The sequence below is a fragment of the Phaenicophaeus curvirostris genome, chromosome 8, assembly GCF_032191515.1.
Source record: "Phaenicophaeus curvirostris isolate KB17595 chromosome 8, BPBGC_Pcur_1.0, whole genome shotgun sequence".
Lineage (NCBI taxonomy): Eukaryota > Metazoa > Chordata > Aves > Cuculiformes > Cuculidae > Phaenicophaeus > Phaenicophaeus curvirostris.
The window spans coordinates 36,770,748-36,793,489 of record NC_091399.1 but is presented as its reverse complement, the minus strand read 5'-3'; the positions used below and the strand labels follow the sequence as shown (position 1 = coordinate 36,793,489).

The 22,742-nt window shown below is 37.9% G+C and overlaps 1 protein-coding gene across 1 annotated transcript; it reads right to left on the bottom strand.

Annotated features, from left to right (window-relative positions):
* Positions 1-486: 486 nt before the first annotated feature.
* Positions 487-21,026, bottom strand: ALG6 (ALG6 alpha-1,3-glucosyltransferase). The gene is given in 14 exon segments (XM_069861944.1): positions 487-1,061; positions 1,333-1,531; positions 1,643-1,711; positions 2,600-2,670; positions 3,770-3,854; positions 4,103-4,188; positions 6,238-6,373; positions 6,874-7,066; positions 9,759-9,831; positions 10,513-10,595; positions 12,869-12,957; positions 13,884-13,973; positions 17,346-17,430; positions 20,464-21,026. Coding segments are annotated over 14 exon segments (1,539 nt in total). The 5' UTR covers positions 20,546-21,026; the 3' UTR covers positions 487-863.
* Between the last annotated feature and the right edge of the window lie 1,716 nt (positions 21,027-22,742).

Sequence of the window (22,742 nt, the reverse complement as noted above, 5' to 3'; positions counted from 1 at the left end):
CCAACGCATACCCAAGAACCCTCCCCTTTCCCTATGTCACAGCTTCTGCACCCAGCCCTGACTGTGGCCCATCTCTCTGGCTTGTGCTGCTCTTCAGCACCGTGGAAGCGGTGCTGTTGTCAAAAACAGCACACAGCAAGAACACCAACAGCTTGTGGGTGAACTGAACCTGCTACAGAACTCAGGTCCATCTTGGGGTTGAGCCTATGTATCTCCAGCCAGCAACACTGCTGGAGTTATTTTCCCTATGGTAACAGCTGAAAAAAACTCAAGTGATCTGCTTAGATGACAGCATCTGGAGAGTTCTGACAGCATCTGGAGAGTTCCTCAGACTTAACACAGCACCGAGCAGCAGCCTGGATGAACTGCAGTGTTATTCAAAACAGTGATGGAGGGGGCAGAGACTGACTAACCAAGACAGTTTATGTCATAAAACCATTCAGTGAGACAACTGAAGAGCTACCCATGAAGAGTTTCCACTTCACTTAAGACCTTTTATGCTGGGAATTGTGTAAATCTAATGCTAACAAAATGGCTTGCAGGTTTGCTAATGCAGCCAGGGTACTTTGCTATTAATACAAAATTTGGTCCTTTATTAGGTGTTTTAAGTTTACAAATGGTAACAAAAGTATTACACTTCTGAAGAGAACACACCAAATCACATCTCCAAGTGCCCTTCAAAATACTACTTCTTTGAAACAGCTTTTTATTATTTTGTGTTTAAATACGCATACTGCGTTTCCTGGTTTTCCTTAGGTTACAGGAATTATATTACAACACAAACAGGTTTACCTGCAATGCCAGACAGTGTTCACTGAACATACTCTCTCCTTTCAGTTTATGTCCTTGTCTTCATGGCTTGATTAACTGATTTTCTTCTGACTTCTAGTGTTCTTTGAGTCCCAGAGTATAACAACATTGAAGTACACCAAAAATAATAAAAAGTGTAAACAAGAAATAACAGAGACAGATACAGGGAATAAATCCGGTAACTTCTGCGGAGGATGCACTACAGCACTCAGTAGAGACAGGATGCCCATCAGGGTTATGGAAAGAAGGAACTGTAAGATAAGGAACGATATATTAGCTAATGGCCATTTAACACCTCAAACGAGTAAGCTGTGACTTCCATTACTTGGGTGCTCTGTGTTCTTCAATCTATACATAAATGACACTGCAGAAAAACAATGACAGCACACCCCTAGGCTGAGATAACATGGAGTTCCCTGTCTGGGGCTTTACACACACTTGCGGACATAAAACTGGGTCATGAAAGTACTTCAGTACCATGAAAAGCTGCAACTAAGACTCACAGGAATTTAAACTGCTTACCAGACTCCTGACAATCTTGGGAAATGACTTAAACCAAGAAACATATCCCTTCAGGGAAAGGGAGAACTGCTTCAGCTGCAGGTCCTCTGCTGAAGTCTTCTCAAATATGGAAAAGGAAGCCACGCAGACAGACAGAAATGCCAGCATTGTCACAGTGTAGGCCAGCAGCAGACCATCTTTCAGGAGAAGGGGCAACATACTGTTGAAAGAATCACCCACAGAAGTGGGTGCACATTGAGTTGTACTCAAAGAATGCAAAGAGAAGAGAAAAAGAACACTTTTAAAATAATGTTAATATTGTCCAACTCACCTAAAAGCTGATACAAGTAAAAACCATGTAGCCATAAAAGGGATTTCATTTATGATTAAGCAGACAGGTCTAGAATGAAAAGAGGAAAACCAGATATGCAGGCACTGAAGTGACAGCATTTTGTCTTCTCAACATTTAACACAGATGCTGCATTCCCACTACTCCAGGAGGCAGGGCAGAGCTTTCCCTGTTCCCCACCTGCCACAAGCTCAGGAAATCCAGCTCTGCTGGGGCACCTTGCTCTTCCCTACACCCCACAGAAGCCCAACATGAAGGGGAGTCACTCAGCAGAACCCCTAACAGCATGCACCAGTGGCACATTAGCACCCGCTCTGTGCAAAGCTTGTTGTTGGCTTCAAGGAGCATATGGCACCTTCTAACAGCTGCCTATAGAGATAAGAGGAGTTCTCTGACCACCAGCTGAACCTTCCTGTCAGGCATGAATGAGAAGTATTAAGAGGTTTGCCTCTCCAAAGCTTCCTTTATCAAATATTACTTTTGGGTACACGCAGGACATCGATGCAAAAGAGCTAAGCTGCTGACTGCCTCACTTCTTTTGGGAAAACATATCTTAATGACAAGGGAGAGGAGGCCCCTTTACCAATGCTGTTAGGTATCAGCTGGTTCAACTTCCCACCTCGCTCCAGCCTTGCTGGGCAGCTACGTACAAGCCTCTGTTCTCTGTGGCAGCGTCCCCTTAACCAGCCACAGCCGGGCTCTCCCTGGGCACAAAGCTGTGCCTTCCTCCAGGAAACCTGGTCCAAATGCTGGCCAAGAGAGCAGTGAGGCAGGAGAGACCAAAATGGCTGCATTTATACTGTGAGTTTGCTTACGAGTTATCCAGGAAAGCACGTGTAGAGTTTTTAAAATCAGATATATTCATAAGTGAGAAAACAGCATACAATAACAAGATGATGATAAGATCAAAATATATCTACAGAGAAATAATTTACTTACAGTGATGCTAGAAGAATAGATTTTTCATGTACTTGATAGGAGAACAGGAAAAATGACAATGCACAACTAACCTTAGAAAAGGAAATCAGAGCTGTATTAGTCTATGTGACTGCAATGCAAAGCAGTTTTGGCTTCTCTGCTGGCGTAAGACTTTACATGGATATATAAGCTCAATGATCTGACTTCTCCAATTAACTGCAACCTTCACTCCGGTGCAGCTTACAAGCAAACAGCCACTTCTGTTACCACCTACACATACTAACACACACACTGTTTGAATGTTTACCCAGAACTGTTCAGAAAACACTACCTTCAAAAAGCCCTCACTTTTACTTAGCTCTACTGACAAGAGCACCCCCTCCATGAAACCACAACATTCACATACATAAGCACCAGCACAGTTCATCTACTGAGAGCCTTTTTGACATCAAATTTTGTTCATCATCATCATCATGAACAGCCAATACACTAAAGTCTTTTTTTCCCCCCACCAAATAAAAACACACTGTAAAACATAAAGCGCTTCTTAGAAGGGATAAATGTTAGTTTTAGGCAATATTGGGATAAACTCTCAAACATGATTCATAAAATTAAAAATAGAAATTATCTTGTAATTCTTGGAGCCTTAGGACCAGCTTCATAACACGTCAATTTCAAGGAAAACTGATTTTTGCATGTAAGTCATGTTAATGTGCTTAAATTCAATCATATGACTAAGAAAAAGCAAACATTTGGGAAAATAGTATAATTTTCTATTCAAACCACTAATGAGCTTACAATGCCCATCTAGGGACTTTTTAATTGAATTTTGCAGCCAATGCAATAAGAAAAACTAGCGCTTTGGAAGCGAAACAAAGAAGAGAATTTCCAACTCTAAATGAGGCTTTAATGTGTACAGAATCTTCTAAGTCTTGAGAGGAAGATGATAGAAATACAGCATTAAATAAAGAAAATTGAGCTTAAGGCAAAAGTCTGGATGTGAAAGATAGGCCAGAGAGCCCTGAGCGTGCAATAGCAGAAGCTTTTTAACCAAGCTCTTCAGCAGCAACAGGTTGGCATTTAACGGTACATGTGCCTCTGCACATTGCAGCAACTGGAAATAAAACTGTTGGTCGCACACCAGCGCTTAGTAGTGGATGTACAACAAAGAGCAATTAAAAACACACTTACCAATGCAAATTTAAATCCTCGGAGTGAAGGCTGGATGGTTAGCTTTATGCAAGTAGGAAGCAGGCTCAGGAATGTTACAGCAAAGCTAAAGAATTTTATAAGAAAGAGTTTTAATATGTAATATAATAAGTATTAATAAATATTAATAAGTATTCCTAACAGTACTTGGGGAAACCCTTATCACTTGGGAGAAAAGTATAGTACAGGACAGAAAATACTTTTTCAAGATTTTAAACACCACTTTTCATAATTCTTTGACAAAAATTACTCCTTTTGCAAAAAAAAAAAAATTAATGCAGGTAAACTACCTAAAGCACTTCAGTAATGTCTTACCTGAGTTTTAGTTGAGTTTGAGGTGATACTATATTTTTTATCTTTATAAGGACACTTAGACTGCACCAGACATTAGCAACTTTATCCTGGAAGATTAAAAATGGAAAAAAAAAAAAAAAGTTATTAGTGATATTGTTGTGTGTAACAGCAATGGGGCTTGGAAGGTGGGGTATTATTTGGTTTCTACCATGATAAGTCAGGGACACTTGCGGATACACATCATATTCTCAGATGCGCTTTATAAATTATTCTGATCTTTAAAAATGGAAAGTTTTGAGAGACTCAATTAAAACCTGTTCTAAAATAACTGAGAAAGTTCTTCAGCACAAGAGACTACTTCTCAACCCATGACTTCACTTTCAAAACTTAACATTTCATGAAAATAAGATTCTGAAACAATCTGACCCTGATTAAACACTGGCATACACGAATCTTTTTTCGAATGTGAAGACATTCTGTATACTGTCACATTTCATTACATACCTGAATGTATTTAGCTGTGCTTACTGCTTGCTAGCAATGACAGAGTTAACCTTTAATAAATCAAGAGGTCTAAAGACATTAGCAGTTGTGCTAGGATCACTTTCAAAATTAAATTTGTAACTACAGCTATCATGCTCCTGAAACTCATCCCTAAACAGCTGCTTGAATCACAGCTGTGTAGACATAACAGCAAGAAAGCTGCAAGCACCAACAACTGAGCCATCTTCCTCATATGATCACCAGCAATACAGAATATGCACTTCAAATCTGCTGAGGATTACAAGTGAACAGAGGGTTTGGCAGCACTAGCAAACAAACAAGACACCCACTTAATAGCCAATCCGATTTTACAACCATCAGCATTTGTTACTGCTTCTGTAAATGGGAACTCATTCAAAGAACCTGTTACACGCACCCCAGTATAAATTTACTGCACATTGCTTACGTGGACAATTTCTCATTTTATCTAGATTAGCATCCAGCAAGTCACTCCCTTGATCAACTCAGAAAATATTTGGGCTAATATTAGAATAAAATCCTTGAGCTCTTTCAGACTCATTAGTTATTGTTGTTTAGAGATTTCATTTTTAGATAAAAGTGTGGTGACTGGTGACCAAAACTATTTATTTATAAATTCCAGATAATTCCCAAGGAAAAGGGTCATTCTTTGGTTGTTGCCTTTTTTGTTTTGGTTTGGATGTCTTTTTGGTGGTGGCATTGGAGATTTTTTTAAACTAGCAGAGTGCACTGAATACATTTCCATAGTGCTGCCTAAATAAAGTGCTACGTTGGTACATGAGCATTAACTTTTGAAGAAAAATGCCAGTCGTGATACTGTTTATATATAAAGAAAACTAAAAGGAAACTTAAGATGAATCAAACTATGTAACCACTTGCTTAAATCTCTGTGACATCAAACACTGAAAATTCAAAGCTTCATTTTATTTCTTAAACTTGAAGCTGAAAATCTGCTTTTAAAAGTGTAATATTAAGACTCCTGCCCTGTTTAAGAAAAACAACAAAAATGCACTGTTACTTGGGGAACGAGCATCCTTTCTTTCATCCCAGACTCCTGTGGCATTAACATTAGGTAAATGAGTAACTGCTTTACTGGATTAGGGCTGCAGTACTCAGCACTAAGTACCACGCAGCATGCAAATGTCAGCAGCCTGAGGAGAAGTAAAAGCAGAATTGGCCTAAAACTTGTGGAAAATATTGTGGAATCTTGAACTGAAAAATACAACATGGGTCAAAAACAAAGTTCCAGGCTGCACCCAAAACATTATTGTTGAAAAAAGCTGATCAGAACCAAAAACAGAGACTGAAGCTGTTAACTTTTAAGGTTACATCTTCTGACACTGTCAATTACTATGGAATCTATTTCAATGGAAAAATGTATGGATTGAAGTATGGGTTTGATGATGGGATAAGTGTTGTCTACTCATAATATCCTGGAAGATGCCAGCTGAGCTGGGGTTAAATACTGGATTAAATAACTGGCAAGAAATGACTGCTGAAGAAGCCATCTCAAATTACTAGTTCTGTGGTGTGTCTCCCACATGAAATCCCTAAAGGTCACGATGAAGGTTTCTCAAGGGGTCTAAGAATACAGAACATTTACAGTGGGGTGGGGGAGAAGAAAACATGCATGCCTCAAACAAGCCTCGGTCAATGGGAAAGAGTCTTCTGAGTACTTGCATGATTTGCTCCATGTCGGTACAGAATGGGAGCCAGCAGACAGCAAAGGAAGCCACAACCGTCCCTGCTATTTTCATTAACAATACTAACCTGTAATCAAAAGAAAAACTTATATAGAAAAGATAAATAGAGCTACTAGTAACAAAAATTATTTCTTAGTTTATAGCATAAACGTTTTTTCAAAGGATATCTAGAACTGAAGGTAACAATCTAAACAAAAAGAGCTACCAGTACCACAGAGAAAGTTCATCATCACCAGATTAGCAAGAACAACTCTATGAGACCCACAGAACTGCTGCTGCCAACCTAATCTGGCTGCCCACTGCAGCTCACATATAATTTAGCTTACACAATGAAAAGTGCTAAGAAAGGGCACCTTAACAGACTTTACTATCTGTTCAGTGGAAACACCTAATATAGATCTCGAGAAGAAATATTTATTTTTCAGGAGAGGAATACATTACAACAAGGTAAGTATCACCTGCCAGAAATTAATTTGGAACTGTCAACATGCAAATAAGGAGAATCACATACACCCAGGATGCCTGGGTGCATTCTTGAGAAAGATAACATTGTTTAAAGTCACTTACCCCTTTCCTTTTAGTCCCTTCTTGAAACATTTTCCAAGTAAATAGCAAAAAAAGGGCAGAGAATGGTAGAGTTCCATCTGCTTATAATTTAAGGCCAAGCAAAATGCCACTGACCCCAAAAGGTCCCAGTCATACGACAAACAAAGTACAGCCCACAAGGCAAAGCCAAGGCTCACTGAGTTGTATATGGTTTCTTGTGTCAAGGACAAGATACACATCTTTGTACTAAAAGTCAGTAATTAATGATCTGAGGGACAACTGTAAAATGGCACACAAGTTTTTCCAAGGTAGTTTTAAAAACCCATTGCCCGTTGTGACCATGTTGTTCACACACACAAATCATTTTACTTGTATTTAAAGTGTAAATTTTATATTTCCAAGGCTTGATTCAAAGCCTGCAGAGGCAAATAGGACGACAAATACTGTGTGTGGTGAGTGGGCGTGTTAATTACACATGTCATGTATATTCAGTTAACCAGGCTTTCAGTGACTGTGATGGTACTGTGGCAAGATGCATCAGGGTAAACATTTTTTCTTGATATTTACATGATTAAGGACAAAGCTTTCAAGAGCCTCTCTTCCCAGCTCTCAAAATATACGTGCAGAATATTCAAATGCATCAGTATTTAATTTATATATTATTTAGTTCAAGGACTCCTGGGTTTTCTGTGATTATATTATACTTGTGATGTACCCTCATCCATGACCAATTGCCTTAGCTGCTAACACTGCACAAACAATGAATAATAGTTACTAAAAGCAACATTACTTCCTTATAGCTTTTAGAACAGGTTCCCAAGCTCAGCAGAGTTTGAAGAGACTAAGCTACCTTTACTATTAAATTGCAACAGAAATTAGCTTCGTCTTTTACTGTTATTTTTGCATGAGAAAAATAAGAGGTTCTTACGACGTCAGAAATGTCACAATCTTTTGGGTTTTCTCTGTCAATATAACTAGCTGTGACAACACATTCAGATTGTGTGTGTTGTTTTCAGCCCACTCAAACTTCCCACTCCAAATCACCACATTTATTTGAGATCTCAACAATTTCACATCAACAAATTGTTATACCAAAAGGCAGAGACGTGTAGCAGCAGCTAAGGTTAAATAAATCTATTGACTTCTAAGGAGCTGCTCACAGTTAGCGAAGTTGTTCACCCGAGTCATAGGGCTGGAAAAGACCAAGGAGACTTGCAGTACGTCTGGCTGCTCTAACATAGTGCTCGCTATACCTGCGTCATTCCTGACATAATGTGTGCTGAATGTTTTCATAAATATCATGATGCTGCAGACTGCACAACAACCACAATCTATTCCAGCATTCCACTTTAATTAAGGTTCAAAATATTGTTCTATGTATTTAAAAATGATGATCCTGTGTATTTAAACTCAATGATCCTTCAGCCTTTAGGCATCAGAAAACTGTAACTGTAACCTTCTGAACACCAGTTTGTCTCAGCTAAGATGAATTGCATTCATTCCCTTCCCATTCTTGTAAGTGATGTCTCCAGATGATCTACATCTTTAAAGATTAGATTTTATGTCTTTAAAGACAGAACTTCAGAATTCCTGAACTGTAACTTGAATATCCAGTAGCATTATGTATTTTTTTTTCTTTTAATATCCACTTCCTAAGATCACACACACACAGAATCACTAGGTTGGAAAAGACCCCCAGGATCATTGAGTCCAACCATTCCTATCAACCATTAAACCATGCCCCTCAGCACCTCATCCACCCCTCTTTTAAACACCTGCAGGGATGGTGACTCAACCACCTCCCTGGGCAGCCTGTTCCAGTGCCCAATAACCCTTTCTGTGAAAATTTTTTTCTGATGTCCAGTCTGAACCTCCCCTGCCAGAGCTTGAGGCCATTCCCTCTTGTCCTGTCCCCTGTCACTTGGGAGAAGGGCCCAGCTCCCTCCTCTCTACAACCTCCTTTCAGGTAGTTGGAGAGAGCAATGAGGTCTCCCCTCAGCCTCCTCTTCTCCAGGCTCAACAACCCCAGCTTCCTCAGCCGCTCCTCATAAGACTTGTTCTCCAGCCCCTTCACCAGCTTTGTCACCCTTCTCTAGACACGCTCGAGCCTCAATGTTCTTTTAAGTGCACCATGAACTCTTACAAGAAAATCACAAATTAGCAAACTATTTGATAGTTAAAATTTGATTTAGTAGATGCTGAGATTAAATATCTCCTTGGAGTACTTAAATACCCACATTAATCACAATTCCAGGCATGCGTCCCTCTGGCTTGACGGCACTGTGCAGAACAGCCTGTGTAGGTCAACTAACAGGATTTGCTTGTTGATGTGCAAAACAAATATAAAAACAGAAATCTTATTTTAAAAGACTCACCTGTGAAGGTGTCACCACCAATACTGACTAGTTGGCCTTGAGAGCACTAGACTCCTGGCTTTTAAACGGTTAGGCATTAAGTGAAGTGAATCCAGCCTCAAATAATTATAAAGGCAAGATAGAATGGCACATTTCATAGAACTGAATGCTTTATACAACTACACTTGACACACTCCTCTACCATCTCCAGATCTAAGGGGATTTTCTCTGCAAACACAAACCGCAGGCGCACAAGCCATCATTCTTTTCACTGTCATAGCACCATTGACATTTACTGCAATTACGTGACTGACAGAAATATGAGCTTGAGGCATGGAAAGAACGCTGTACATGTTTGAATTGGTTTGTCCCAATACCAACTATTTATCTCCAATACACTCCATATTTACAGTTTCTTTTAATATCCCTGGTTTAGGGTAGGCAGAAGCCTCTCAGGTCCCTTTGCATATAAAAGCAACCTTCTGCCCAGCTAAAGACAAGTACTGAACAACAGTGTTACTTCATAAAAGGAAATGCATTTCACTGCAGAACAAGGATACTGGAAGTGTCCATGGTCAATAAGAATGAGGCCTGGATAAAGTAGTATGCAGAGAGCACTGGAAACCTGGAAAGGAGGATCAAAAAAAGAGAGGGGGGATATAATTATTTTTAAGATAAACATTAGACAGAGGAACATGCACTACTTCTCCAGCAAAAAAAAACCTGTCCCTCCTTTAGGTAGGAATCATCTTTGCTAAAAGTAATCTTCTGTCAGGAACGTTTCAAAGAACAGAAAAGGATTAAGATTTTCCACAAATAAGATAATACTGAATGGAAGTCAGGCTACCCTTTGCCAACCAGCTCAAAGATCAATCACAGCCACCTTGGAACCACTCCAAAAATCAGAAGACTTTTTATTCCAAAATGTATTGATTCTACCGTAAGACACATGCAAGACAAAGCAGTTCCGAGATTCCCCCACGTCACAGCACAAACCTCGGTTTTACTACCACAGTAATAAATCCAGAAAGAAATATAGTTCAGGAGTTCATGGCTACTAAACTTCAAAGCATCTTGTTATTGTTATTCAAAGCATTAAAATAATTGCTGTAAGGTAAGTTAATGGCTTTTTTTCTTTTTAACTGAAAAGCCTTTAATACGAGCTATACTGATTGTCATCACTTTTGCATCCATTGAAACCACAATCATGGTTTATATTTTAATTACCTCTCATAACATTACCTTTAGAACAGAGTGGAACTGTAAGTTTTCTTTGTTTTTTGATTTACACACACCAGATACTTGCCTTCTTTTTAGTAGATGTTTCTTTCAAGGAAAAACAATATAAAATAACTGCAGGAATATAAACCAGCAAATCAGCAACAAACACTGAAAAATAAAAATTAACTTTACGTTAGAATCCTCCCACATACCTCATCTTAATTCTATTTGTGTTGTATGTGTTCACTTAGATAGTGAATTTTTGACTCTACTTACAGTTTCAATCTCTTAATGCTCCACTTATTGGTTGTGTTTGGTGTAAAAATAATTCAAATCCTCAGATAATAACAACACAGTGTTGGAGCAAGACTAGTTGCCTACCTTCTGAATGTGGGGTTTACATCTGTTTCCTCACTGAAAACTTCATTTTAGTCATTCAATTAAACTGACATTCAAAAGTCATGTATTGTTGTTTCATCTGAATATGCTTTATTTTCTTACATTGTGTTACACTATATTTCATTGTTTCAAAGATAGCCCAGGTTTGGCAGTTACACCAGAGCTATTTATTTTTCAGTTGTTTTGGGAAAGACAAGTAAAAGTACAGGGAAATATGCATTAAAATATCAGAAAGTTCTTCATTAGAATAAACAGGGTAGTTCGACTTCAAAGGACAAAAAGAAATAGGCCTACAGAATTTGATCTTGTTAATGTTTCTGATGCTCTCATTTCTAATGTCCAAAAGCTGCTCCTTCCATGCGTTCAGCTGTTTTGGCTCCTGGCACAGCCTCAGTCAATAAGGGAGGACACTCTAGTTCCTCACATGCCAAAATGAGAGAAGGCATTCTTAATTCTCAAAGGAAATCAACTATGATTAGTCAGTCAAGCTGTTTGATGGAACAGATAGTCGTCTGAAGACACAAATAATTAAAGAGCTCTAGATTGTAACAATCTTCAGTGTATCTGTGTGAATTCCTAGTGATGTGGATAAACAGACTAAAACCAGTGATTTGGCTTTAATCATCTGCCTACAGCAAATATACATAAGAGGGTCAACAAGAAAATAGAACCAGTGGGGTCACCTGCCTAGAATTATGTCAACTCCCACTCGTGCTTCAACCACCAAGTGAATTCTTCTTGAGTGTTGTCTTAAGAGCCTAAGAAAAATATCCCAGACTTTCTACAAACTGGTTTCAGAAAATATGCAATCACTCCAAGAGGAAAATATGCTTTGCCTCTTTTTAGTCAAAGGCTTTGGAAGAAAATGTTTAAAGACATCAGTCATTCAGTGATGAATCATTTTGCAGGCTTAAGCCAAATATACCCAAGGAGTTAGCAAAACAAATACAGTGACACTTAAAATAAAAGTGTAATACCAACAGCTGACATTGACCATTCTGAATTATTTTAATGCATTCTTCTAATGGCTATTGTTACAAAGTGTTTATCAAGTCCTCCTAGATCCATCAGTGGTTTGTCAAGTGAGTTGATTCCAAAATTAATAAAGACCATTTCAAGGGTAATTAAATTCTAGTGATTTTTTTTTCAATTCGATAAATTACTAGAAACCAGACCAAAAGGTTTATGGAGTACAGAAAAGCTATTGATGAACAACAAATTCTGCTATTGCAGTCAGAAAGCATTTTGTGGAACTCTACTGCTATGCAAGGAAAAGACAGATTTAAAATGAAAGAAAATATTAATAGGATAATACAGCATCTGCTATTGCTCAGAAATCAAGCGCTCACTGGCCACATTGTTGTTCTACTGATACAGCTACTGAGTTAAGTTACCTACAATATTTTTCTGCATTTGTGTTATTTAATTTGTAGAGGCAGTTGAAAATAATCCAGAGAAAATGGAATTTAGTATAAAAATGGTAAAATACATTTTTACTTTTTGTTAGCATAAGTTTCTCTAGGAAGTGGCAACCATTTGAATGAAAAGTGACACCTTTAAAAATACCAGATATCTTCCCCTTTCAGGTAAACTATAACAGCTCATAATAACGATATCTGAAACCCCAAAAGGCTGTTAGTAAAATCAGTGAATGCCAGTCTCCACGCAAAATAATTTTACAATGAAAACCAAGCTAATCTGAAAATGAAAAGCAAATCTATCAGGATGAAAAGGAAAACAATACTGTCTCCAAAATTTAAAAATGGGTCTATGGTATAAAAAAAATGTAGCTATGTTTTAGCGTTTTTACTGAATCAATTTGGTTGAAAAGTTGTTTTATATGTTTTATATTGATCAGCTTCACAAATGAAGGCAGAAGAAAAAAGAACACAGGAGTTTGGTTCATAAATGGACCTGCAAAGCCACCCAAGTCAAAGAACTGAGAATAAAGTGGTGAAGACAAGAGAAGCTGCTTATTAAACATGCTAAATTAGTAAGCAAGAAATCCGTATGATCATCCTAAGGAAACATAATTTTCCTACCTGTTGTACGCATAAATAACTTATGCGGCTGACTCTCATACCCCCGAGATGTGTGCAGAGCAATCCAATCAGGATTTATTAACTTTGCACTGTAAAACAAAGTACAGACACATCAAAATGCAGACAGTTCTCATTTCCTTTTACACTGCTTTCAGCAATAAAGATGACACATACAGGAGCATATTCCAAGAATTAAGACAAATGAGAAGAAGCATTTCAAAGAGCAATAGTGACCAAAAAGATTTTCCTCACTACTGGATCAGTTCACGCTATAGATTTTAGCTACTGTTTCACAATTCAAAAAATATCTTTGAGAACAGTAAACATGGAATACAATATTTATTAGGGCAAGATAACCACCTTCAGTGTAGTTCCACTGACTTTTAAAAAAAACAATTGTAAATACCTTTCATACTGAAGTATTAAATATAAACCATTTACAGTTCACATAGATGCCCTGCATAACTCTGCCTGTGCACTTTAACCTACATTCTTATTCCATAAGTCTCATTCCAACAGCAGTAAAGCCCTTGTGGAAAAAGTATTCCAATAACAGAATTCTATCTACATGATATCCAGTCATCAAATGTCACTTGTACTCTCAATACGAGAGGTTTCCCATGCGATGCACCCTATTCCTATAGCACTTTTCTTTGTGCATCGCTGATCCAACAGTGGATGATATGAAAAGCTAAAAATCTAAGTCACATCTAAATCTGCTGAAATTTAAGGACCTGGCAAAAAGAAGAATGTAACCCTTCAGTTCCCCTTGCAATAATTACAAATCAGAAAAATGGCAGTAGTATTTTTAAGCAATAGGGATACACATAAAATCCTGAGTTTCCTGAGCTTTAAAGTAGCAGGCAATACTCTCCATTTTGTCAGCTGCCCAGACTGGTAGTTTTTAGCTACTAGTTTCACTCCTCAGAAGAGGAATAAAAAAAGAAAGGGGTGGGGGGGGGAAGGTGAATTTGGTGTTTTACATTCTCCACAGAAGCATTTCAATTAAACTTACATGTAAGCACACAGAAAACTGTGATAGGCAGTAAGAGGTGGATAATCAAGGCCCCAGTACAGTAGGTTGTTATTGCTTGTATTGAAGTACCTAAAAAACAAAATATTACAGAAGAAGCTACATTTCCAGCTTTGTTTCAAACTAAGAAAAAGGCAGAATATTAAACCAAATATTTTTATCAATGTATGCAAAATCCAAAAGGAATTTAGCAACTTCTGTACCACTTTACACAAAAAAATCTCAAGCAACAAAACAAAAGCAGATGTGATTCAGAGTACACTCATGTCTGCAAAACAGCAGATTTTAAAAAGCTGCTAGAGCTTACCTATTTGGAGAGGGAAATTCCATGAGGTGAAGAGAGTTTGATAAAAAAAAAAAAAAACAACCACAAAAAACAGAGACTAAGCACAAAGAAAAAAGCCTGCACAAGAAGTTGTATACATCTACCATAGCTCTAGATTCCATTATGCTGTAGGCTATGCAGGTCCTCACCTCCACCTATAAACCCAACCTACATTTTTCCAGGCATGTTGTTTATTCCAGAGGACAGCAGTCAATTGGCTAAAAAAGAAATAAAACTGATCCTGTTAAAAGGAAATTCCCAAATAATAAATTATTTTCCTTATGTTAATCCTAGATTCCTTTTTTCTGGACTTGGACAACACATTTAATGTGTGATGATGACTTCCAAACAGTTACTTTGTCAGATTGTACTGTACCAAGTTGTGAACTGCTTCTGCTCGACAGACCTTAACATGAAACTTCTGAAAGGCCATCAGTTGAAACGACACTGCTGGGAAAGAGCTGAACAGAAGTGGGAACAGGTGGCATAAAGATATTATGCAGACAAACAAAAAGCAGCATAGGTCTGGAAGAAAAAAACTCTGCCACAGCAGGTACACCCAGGCAACTCTGTCACCATTAACATAGGAGTCAAGGGGCTAAAAAGCTCCTTAGAAGGCAACACCAAGTTATTGGAGTACTGCCTCCTCAATAGCCAACCGGTCATGAACCTCAACCAGGCGTCAGCCACAACCAGTTTACCTACTTCTACTTCCAAATTCAGGCAGACAATGAGAGAGAATGGAAGAGGATTTTCCCATTTGTACCTGGTGTTGGTACTTCCGTGGAAGGCTGGCACAGTTAAAATTGTCCCCTCTTCCAAATGAGAAACATAAGGTTTTATCCAAGGAAGACAAGTTACAAAAACAAGGCATCAGAACCTTCACATCTCACAGTGAAACAGATCGACTGACTAGTCTAACTGCCAAGGGGCAAGCTCTTGGCTTTTCCAGTTTCTCTCGTCAAATGCAGCCCATTTTTGACATTTATTATAGTAAACGGTACTTCTTGAATTCCTTATGAGCTGCCTGAAGTATCCTATGAACTGATGATAAATCATATTTCTTAGAGTTGCATGTCTGCTTCCTTTCCTACAATTCAAGATCACTCATGCCAAAGCACTTCAGATTCTTCATTCAGATTGTAATAATCTGCAGCTTAGCAGTAAACTTTTCAGGCTTCGTCTTCCTTGGTTTTGTTTTTTTAATTTTCCCTTCCACAAACTCATTGTAACAGAAAAGAAAAACAATCCTACATACAGCAGTATTCAGCAAAAAACCCTTCAGGTGTTTAACCAGCAGGATAATAAGAAAGTATATTCTTAAAGTAGCCTTTAGAATAGCATAAAAAAATAAATATCTAAATTCTGGCCTCTGGCTCAGAGAAATCTCACACAAGTACAAACCACACTGTAGTTTACTGCAGCTTTTTTTGAAATAAATCTTTGTTTGGATCAAAGAAAATAAGCATGGAACATCCAGCAGCATTACCTACACGTCTGTTTAACAGTAAACGTGACAGTGAAGTCTGAAAAGATCAAGAGAACTTATAGGACTACGGCCTTACGAGACAGCAGTGCCATATTTACCTACACAAATTTATAGCAGAACACATTCTTAATGCACAGACAGTATGCACAGACAGTTTTCTAAACACTAACTAAATAACAGCACTGGAAGTGATTAGACTCTCAACTTCAAATTTGAACACTATTTTTACATAACAGGGTAGAACATCTTTTCACACTGTATGTTTTTATAATACAGGAGGAGAAAGACAATTCAGTATCCAGAACGTAACCCCTTGCATGTCAGCTGAGACGTTCTTTTCCAAACACACACGACCAAATATGACCTTGCTGTACTAGCGATTCAATTCTCAAAGCAGACCCAATCCAGAAAACTTCTGTCATAAATAAAATGAAGAGCAAATACAACAAGATCGAGATGCCCAGCTGGCAGCACATAGGCTAAACCCAACCTACAATACAGTTTCATCTTGCCTCTGGGAATGCCTAGAAATAATGACTGCTATAACTTTACATTTTAAGTACATATATTTCCACGCAGCAGAGTGGATCAAAGCTGCCAACTCTATTATTATGTCAGCTCTCCATTATCCCAACCCTGGCATAATGAGGGGTTTGGATATTGCAGAAAACTGCAAAAAATAAATGATAATATAAGATACAGTAGGATGATCCAAAATTACAATGTAAAGTCATGTGCACAGTTCCACAGAGTGCCATACTTTGAGAACTGACTCCACATATGTTTATAGAAATACAATTCATTAATATTCTATTCTGTCCTATCAGTCTGTTCCCCGAAAGATAGCAGAGGAAAAAATTACTCCAAACAAACAGAACACAATTTTCCCTGTTGGAAGATCACCTGGAGTTTCAATTTATTCTGATTTATGTTGTAGCATATATATGGAGTAAATTTTTACTGTTCCATGTAAGCTCTAAGGAATATTAGAAATAATGTAAAAATGAATAAAATATTTGGAATAATTTTCCTGCAGCTTTAAGTGATCTCAACAAATTAAGTTCACTATCCTTCTATCTAGATGCCAGACACTCACATTTTAAATTCTATATTAAGACCACAGGTGTAAACAATGAATCCGCAGATGTGAAAAACGGCCTACACTTCCAGCACAAGAATTCAAGTCTCTGCATTTACTGACACACCCTGGCTTCTTAGCTTAGGGGAGATTCACATAGGTTTTGTCAGTGCTGATGATCAAGAGAGGATCTGTGCATTAGAGAACTGGAACTTGTAAAGCTGAATTGATTTTTTTTTTTACTCTAAACCAAGCCAACAAGCTTCTCTATGATCTCTCATGTAAACCTACTAAAAGAACACTTTTTTTATACCAGCCCACAGTTAGCAAGACAAAGTTCCAGATTTTAGCTTGTTTTTTTTTTTGCAAAGACAATGGTACCTCGGTCTAAGAACAGGATAATATTATATGACTACAAAAGGCTTTTTGGTATAGTTCAGACAATAGCAGAAGATACTGCAGAGATCCTAAAGTCGTATTTAAAGTATAATACAAAATGAAGTTTCATCACATTCACTCCTTTGTAACCTGAGCTACAACAGCACAACGTACCACTGTCTGATGGGTAAATTGTAAGTAATTTCTTGCCAGTGTCTCTGAGCTTCATAGTCTCCATACATAGGTGGTTTTCCGGCCCCTAAAAAGAAATTACAGAGTATTTAAGGATTTATTCAGTTTATGCAGATTACTTTTCCTCCAGATATGTATTTGCATATTAATATATTATTCATATTATTCTCCATTCCTTTATGATATCCGAGACCCCAAAATAGAGACCTCATCTGCTATGCAGTGTGACAAGGAGGGGGGAAAAAAAGTTATGCATTCTTTTGGCTTTCTGGATATTTCTGTGATAAGCATTTATCAAGATATTCCACTGTGAAGAATTGCTTCCTCTTCTGACAAAAAAAAATTATTTCCAAGCGTAGATGAAAAATGTGGCATCTTCTCTGAAACAAGAAAATGTACGTAACGGACATCTTATACTGATTTTGTGAGCCTACTTTGCTTTCTCAGTATATAATAACCGACAATGTTCTCACTTGTGTTTCAGTCACCTCGTGATACCTTGCTATTAAAAGCAACAACCAGTCTTATTTTTAAATTTACTTAGTACTAGGATGTGGTGCAAGGCCCCCAGCTCCTCTCACTTTCCTCTCTTGCCTGCTTTGTAATACCAGCAAGAAAACTGCATCTATCCTTTTCCTCATGGTTCTTAATCAAGAATTAGGAGGAGCCATTTCCTGAACTGGACCATTCAGTACACACAACAGGTTTAGATAATTTTTTTCCAATAATCTACAAAGCTTTCTGAATAATAACTGCTCCATTTTGGTTTTCATGAATTTTCCCACACATTTTTCGCCTGAGTGATTGTTATGTAGCAGTTCTGTGCAGTGAGTTATATTAAAGGACTCTTCATAGATGCATACACATGTCTCAGGAAATTTAAGGTTATCTTTCCCCCCATTTGAAAAAGCTTTATCAATGCTAATACTTCAGATGTCTATTCAGATGTTTATTTCTATTAACCTGTGCTTATTGAGAACAGAAACTGGACTGATGGTACTTCCAGTAAAATATTGACACAAGCCAGCCAGAGATTGAAGAGTTTCTTTAAAATATAGGAAAGCCATCTATATTTTTTTCACATGATCTATATTTGTGGGAGTCACACAAGCTCAGGTACATACTATTTATTCTTGGGTAGTGGAGAGAACAGATTATCTCTGCTAATCCACTCTACTATCCAGGAATAAATTATCTCCACTATCTGACACATTCAACTAAGTTTCCCAAACAAGTGAGGTCACTGGAGGAGTCTTATTAGTGTCCATTCTGTAGGTCTAAATCCAGTGGAACAAAGAACTACCGTAGGATTACTGAAATACAAAAATAGGCCTATCCAATTTTTAGAGTGCATGTAGATGCGTGTGTTCCTGCGTACACACACACATATATAAACACACACATTTTATTTCAGCTTCTTCCCCTCTCAAAAAAGAGGAAAATAAATTAATTGGCTTCAGAATGATCAAAAGAGATCTTAATCCAAAGGTTCAATTATTAAAAACCAAATAGAGATTGATCACACAACTGTCAGTTTGAGAATGCACATGCAGCTTCCACCTACAGCCAGCATCAAGTACACAGCCAACCAGAACTCAAAAAAATGGAGTCTAAAATATTTTAAATTTAGAGTAGCGTTATTCAGTTTTATTGTTACCTGGAATATAGACATTAAGGGGCTGAAGCTGCCTTTTCACACAGGTATGTAGCCTCTACTCATTTAGCAGGAATTTGGCAATGCATTAAAAAAATCACGCGTTAATCTATCAAGCCAAATTTTTCCTCAATAATTCTCCAAGACCAATTAAGCTAAGGCCATCATAAATGGTAACCTTTCAGAAATAGGTGTTATCATCATGACCCTACTTCTAAAAGCATGCTAGACTGCAAGCAACAGAATGGAAATCACAGAGCAAATCACTGCTATACAGTAAGGGAAGGCAGAATTCACCTCCTTACTTCTGGGTATCTGTGTCACGCACGGTTTCAGAGTATGTTGGATCAGCATTTCTACCAGAGATTGCTCCAGAGAATAACTACTTCTAATTCTTTGCTCAACTTCATTGCATTGAGCCACAGGAAAAACAAAACAACAGGACCATGTCAGTTTAAACATTATCCTGCCCAATATTTTTTATTCTTGTTCTTGTCATTAAAGGTTTATCACATCTGAAGAAATCAAAGAAGGTATTCATGCAACTTATCTTCAAACAAATTCCTTCAAGTAAATAAAACCCAGGAGTTACCAGTTTAAAATCACTAGAATCCTACTGAACAGCTCTGGCTACTCAGAGGATGAGAGTCCCAACTGCCTTAACAGAAAAGTAGAGTTTAATTTGACCAAGCTTATGACTCTTTCAACTCATGGAGAATGAAAGTAATGGTTCATTTTTTGAAAAACACGTGCAGAGAGCAAGCTTTATGCAAGCTTACAGTAAAAGCAGGAATGGCATTGAGAGGTTTGGGAAAAAAAAAAATCTTGCTTGTTCTTTGCAAGCATTATGAGATAGGGAGGAGAAAAACTCATCTGTTAAACACATATAGCTCTAGCTCATGCTGTAAATGATCTTAAGGAAGTGTAGCTACAAGGCAGAGTGTAACTGCTCACTCCACATCACCTTTACACCGTCTTCATCACCAGAACAGTTTTATCTAAATATAAATTAAGACCAGGTCTGTTATAGACCTTAAAGGAGAAGACTAAACAAGTGTACAACTGGACCCAAATATTCTGCAGCTACTTAAAAAACAAAGGCATAGCGGTGAACACCCAGCTGTTCCGTGGCTTCTCCTAGAATATTACTGATCATCACCTACACCACTAGCTAAAATAAAAAAAAAAAAAAAAAAAAATTAAAAAAAGGAGTTGTGGGTTTTTCCATCATTTTGTTCCAAGAGGTTGTGTTGTTAACCACTGCACATTTCAGAATACTAAGATTAAGGTATTACGCGAACCTTAGAGAGGCACTAAAACACGACAATACTTGAAATAACACATTGTGTTCTATCTATGATATTACATGCAAGTTTATTTTAATTTATCACAATCTCTATAATGCACCTTCATGTGGTTGTTTTACAGACCATGAACATGTATTACCTGAATAAGAACCAAGCGACACAGTCCAGCGTACAGTAAGTGCTAGTAAAACAGTAATTGTCATTAAGCTCCACTTCTCCATAGCTGCTCTTCGTAACAAGCCAAAAGGTACCTGAAAAAAACACCATAAACATTGCTATGATACTATCCATATTTTTGTTTCTTAGGCATTCCACAGCACTACTGACAGTCCCAGTTTTCACATCACTCAGAAGCATTCTGTTACTGCCTTGTATCTAGAAGCACACTGCAATCGGGACTGGGGTTGAGTACTGGAGAATTTCTAAGCACCAAGCCAAAGGCTGCCCAAAAGCAATTTCTCCCACTTCTGAGTTAGAAGTTGAAAAGGCATCTGACAATATGCACAAGAACAGCAGTAAGAAGAGTAAAAGATTTCAAACCACTTAAGAGAATTCAGATACCAGATCAACACTATACAGTACATACATGTACAGACTACAGCATCATCATGGTGAGCTCTACACATTTCACCTGTAAGTGACCCAAGAAGATTCTACAAGAGACCAGTAGAAAAGATTGTAGTGGTAGTCAAAATACTCAGGGCCAACCATATGTGTCAAGCAGCTCGCAAACTAATATTTGCCACTGAACAAGAAAAAACTCTTTAAAGGAGACTATAACCATTCCTAGATTAATAACAATAGGGTTATTTCTCTAATGAGTTACCAAGCATGCAATTTTAAAAAGTAATGTCCTAGGTTAAGAGAATGCCACTTATTTTCTCAATTAAGAACACCAGAGCCAAACTATGCAAACACAGATCGGTATAGGCTTCTCTGTTGGTTTAAACATATTAAAAAAAGATTGAAAAGTTAATTATGTACTGGTAGGTCTTATGCTGGAGAAGCTATTGTCTGAAGCCATTATAAAAGCACAGAGCCCACCATAAACTCTATATTGTGTGTTCTAACCAATTCCACAGGAATACAGTCATAAGTCAGTACCTAATAAAAAAACTCAGTGCATGCTACCAACCTAGGAATGCCAGCATGAGGCATTAATGATGACAATCACTGATCTGATTCTTACTTCAGTCTCCCAGATATTCAAAAAGGAGCTTCAAATTGTTCCTCTCCCTTCCAAAGCACAAGCATACCATCCATCAGCTGCCTTTCCCTGGAGGATACACCAGATGAACCCTAGCAGGCTCAAGACAGCGCCTTCACCCTTCTACCCAAAAAGGCAGGAGGACTGATCTCCCACCAAGCTCATTTGACCATACTAAGGATCCAGCAACAATAAGAAACATTGCTAAATCTGACAAATTAAAGACCACATTCATCAAACTGAGAAACCAAGAAACAAGAAAATAACAGTGTTGCCCTATGCCAAAACCACAAACTATGGAAAATGAAAACTTTGACTGGAGGATCAAAAGTATTGCAGCCTGAGTTAGGGAAAAAAAAAAAAGTGAAGAAGAAACCATTCTGATCTTGACAGTGCGAGACAGTCAAAGGCTGTACTTCTGCCAGAGCAGGAGCAGCAGCATCATTCCCTCCACAGGCAGCACTGGATGCATTAAGAGTGGATGAGCCCTGCAACTGCTAGACTTCCCTTGCACAACAGGCACTATCCAGTTTAAGAGACTTCGGCATAACTGCCACTACCAAAATACCCACAAAAATCCCACAGAGCAACAGTACTGAACTGCTGTTTTAGCAATAAACAAGCAACATCTAAGACACACTTACGTTACTATGCTCAGACTAAATGCATATTTATTTACTATTCATAGAAAGTTAGGACCCAACACCACTACCAAAGTTACTTTAACAATGTAAATCTACAACAGCTGTAGACCACCACCTATAGGTAGATATGCAAACACTGACATTTGCATGCTTTCAGTGCTACACCTGTGCCTACAGCACAGGAGATACACAATAAAAGATACTGAAGTTGACTCCATAGACCATTGTACCCTAAGTGAGCTCTCATGCTTCCTAAACTTGGGTCCCGTAAGACTAGAGTCCTTCGTGACTTCCAAAACCAAGTGTCAAAGGCTTGGCCTTTCCATTCTATAAAATACTCACATCTGCCCTTTCTTTCTATCTCCAGTTAGAACAATTATTAATTATGCTTTCTTAATTCTTATGTAATGCCAGTCACCTGCAGACAAACCCCCTAATTTCTGTTCCTTTTATTTCCTTTTGCAATTTCTTATATTTGGAGTAAATGTTGTGTTCTGGGGTATTAACTTTCTCCTTCCTCTCCTCGCAAAATAGTTAATATTGTTCCCTACTTTTTTGTCATCTTTA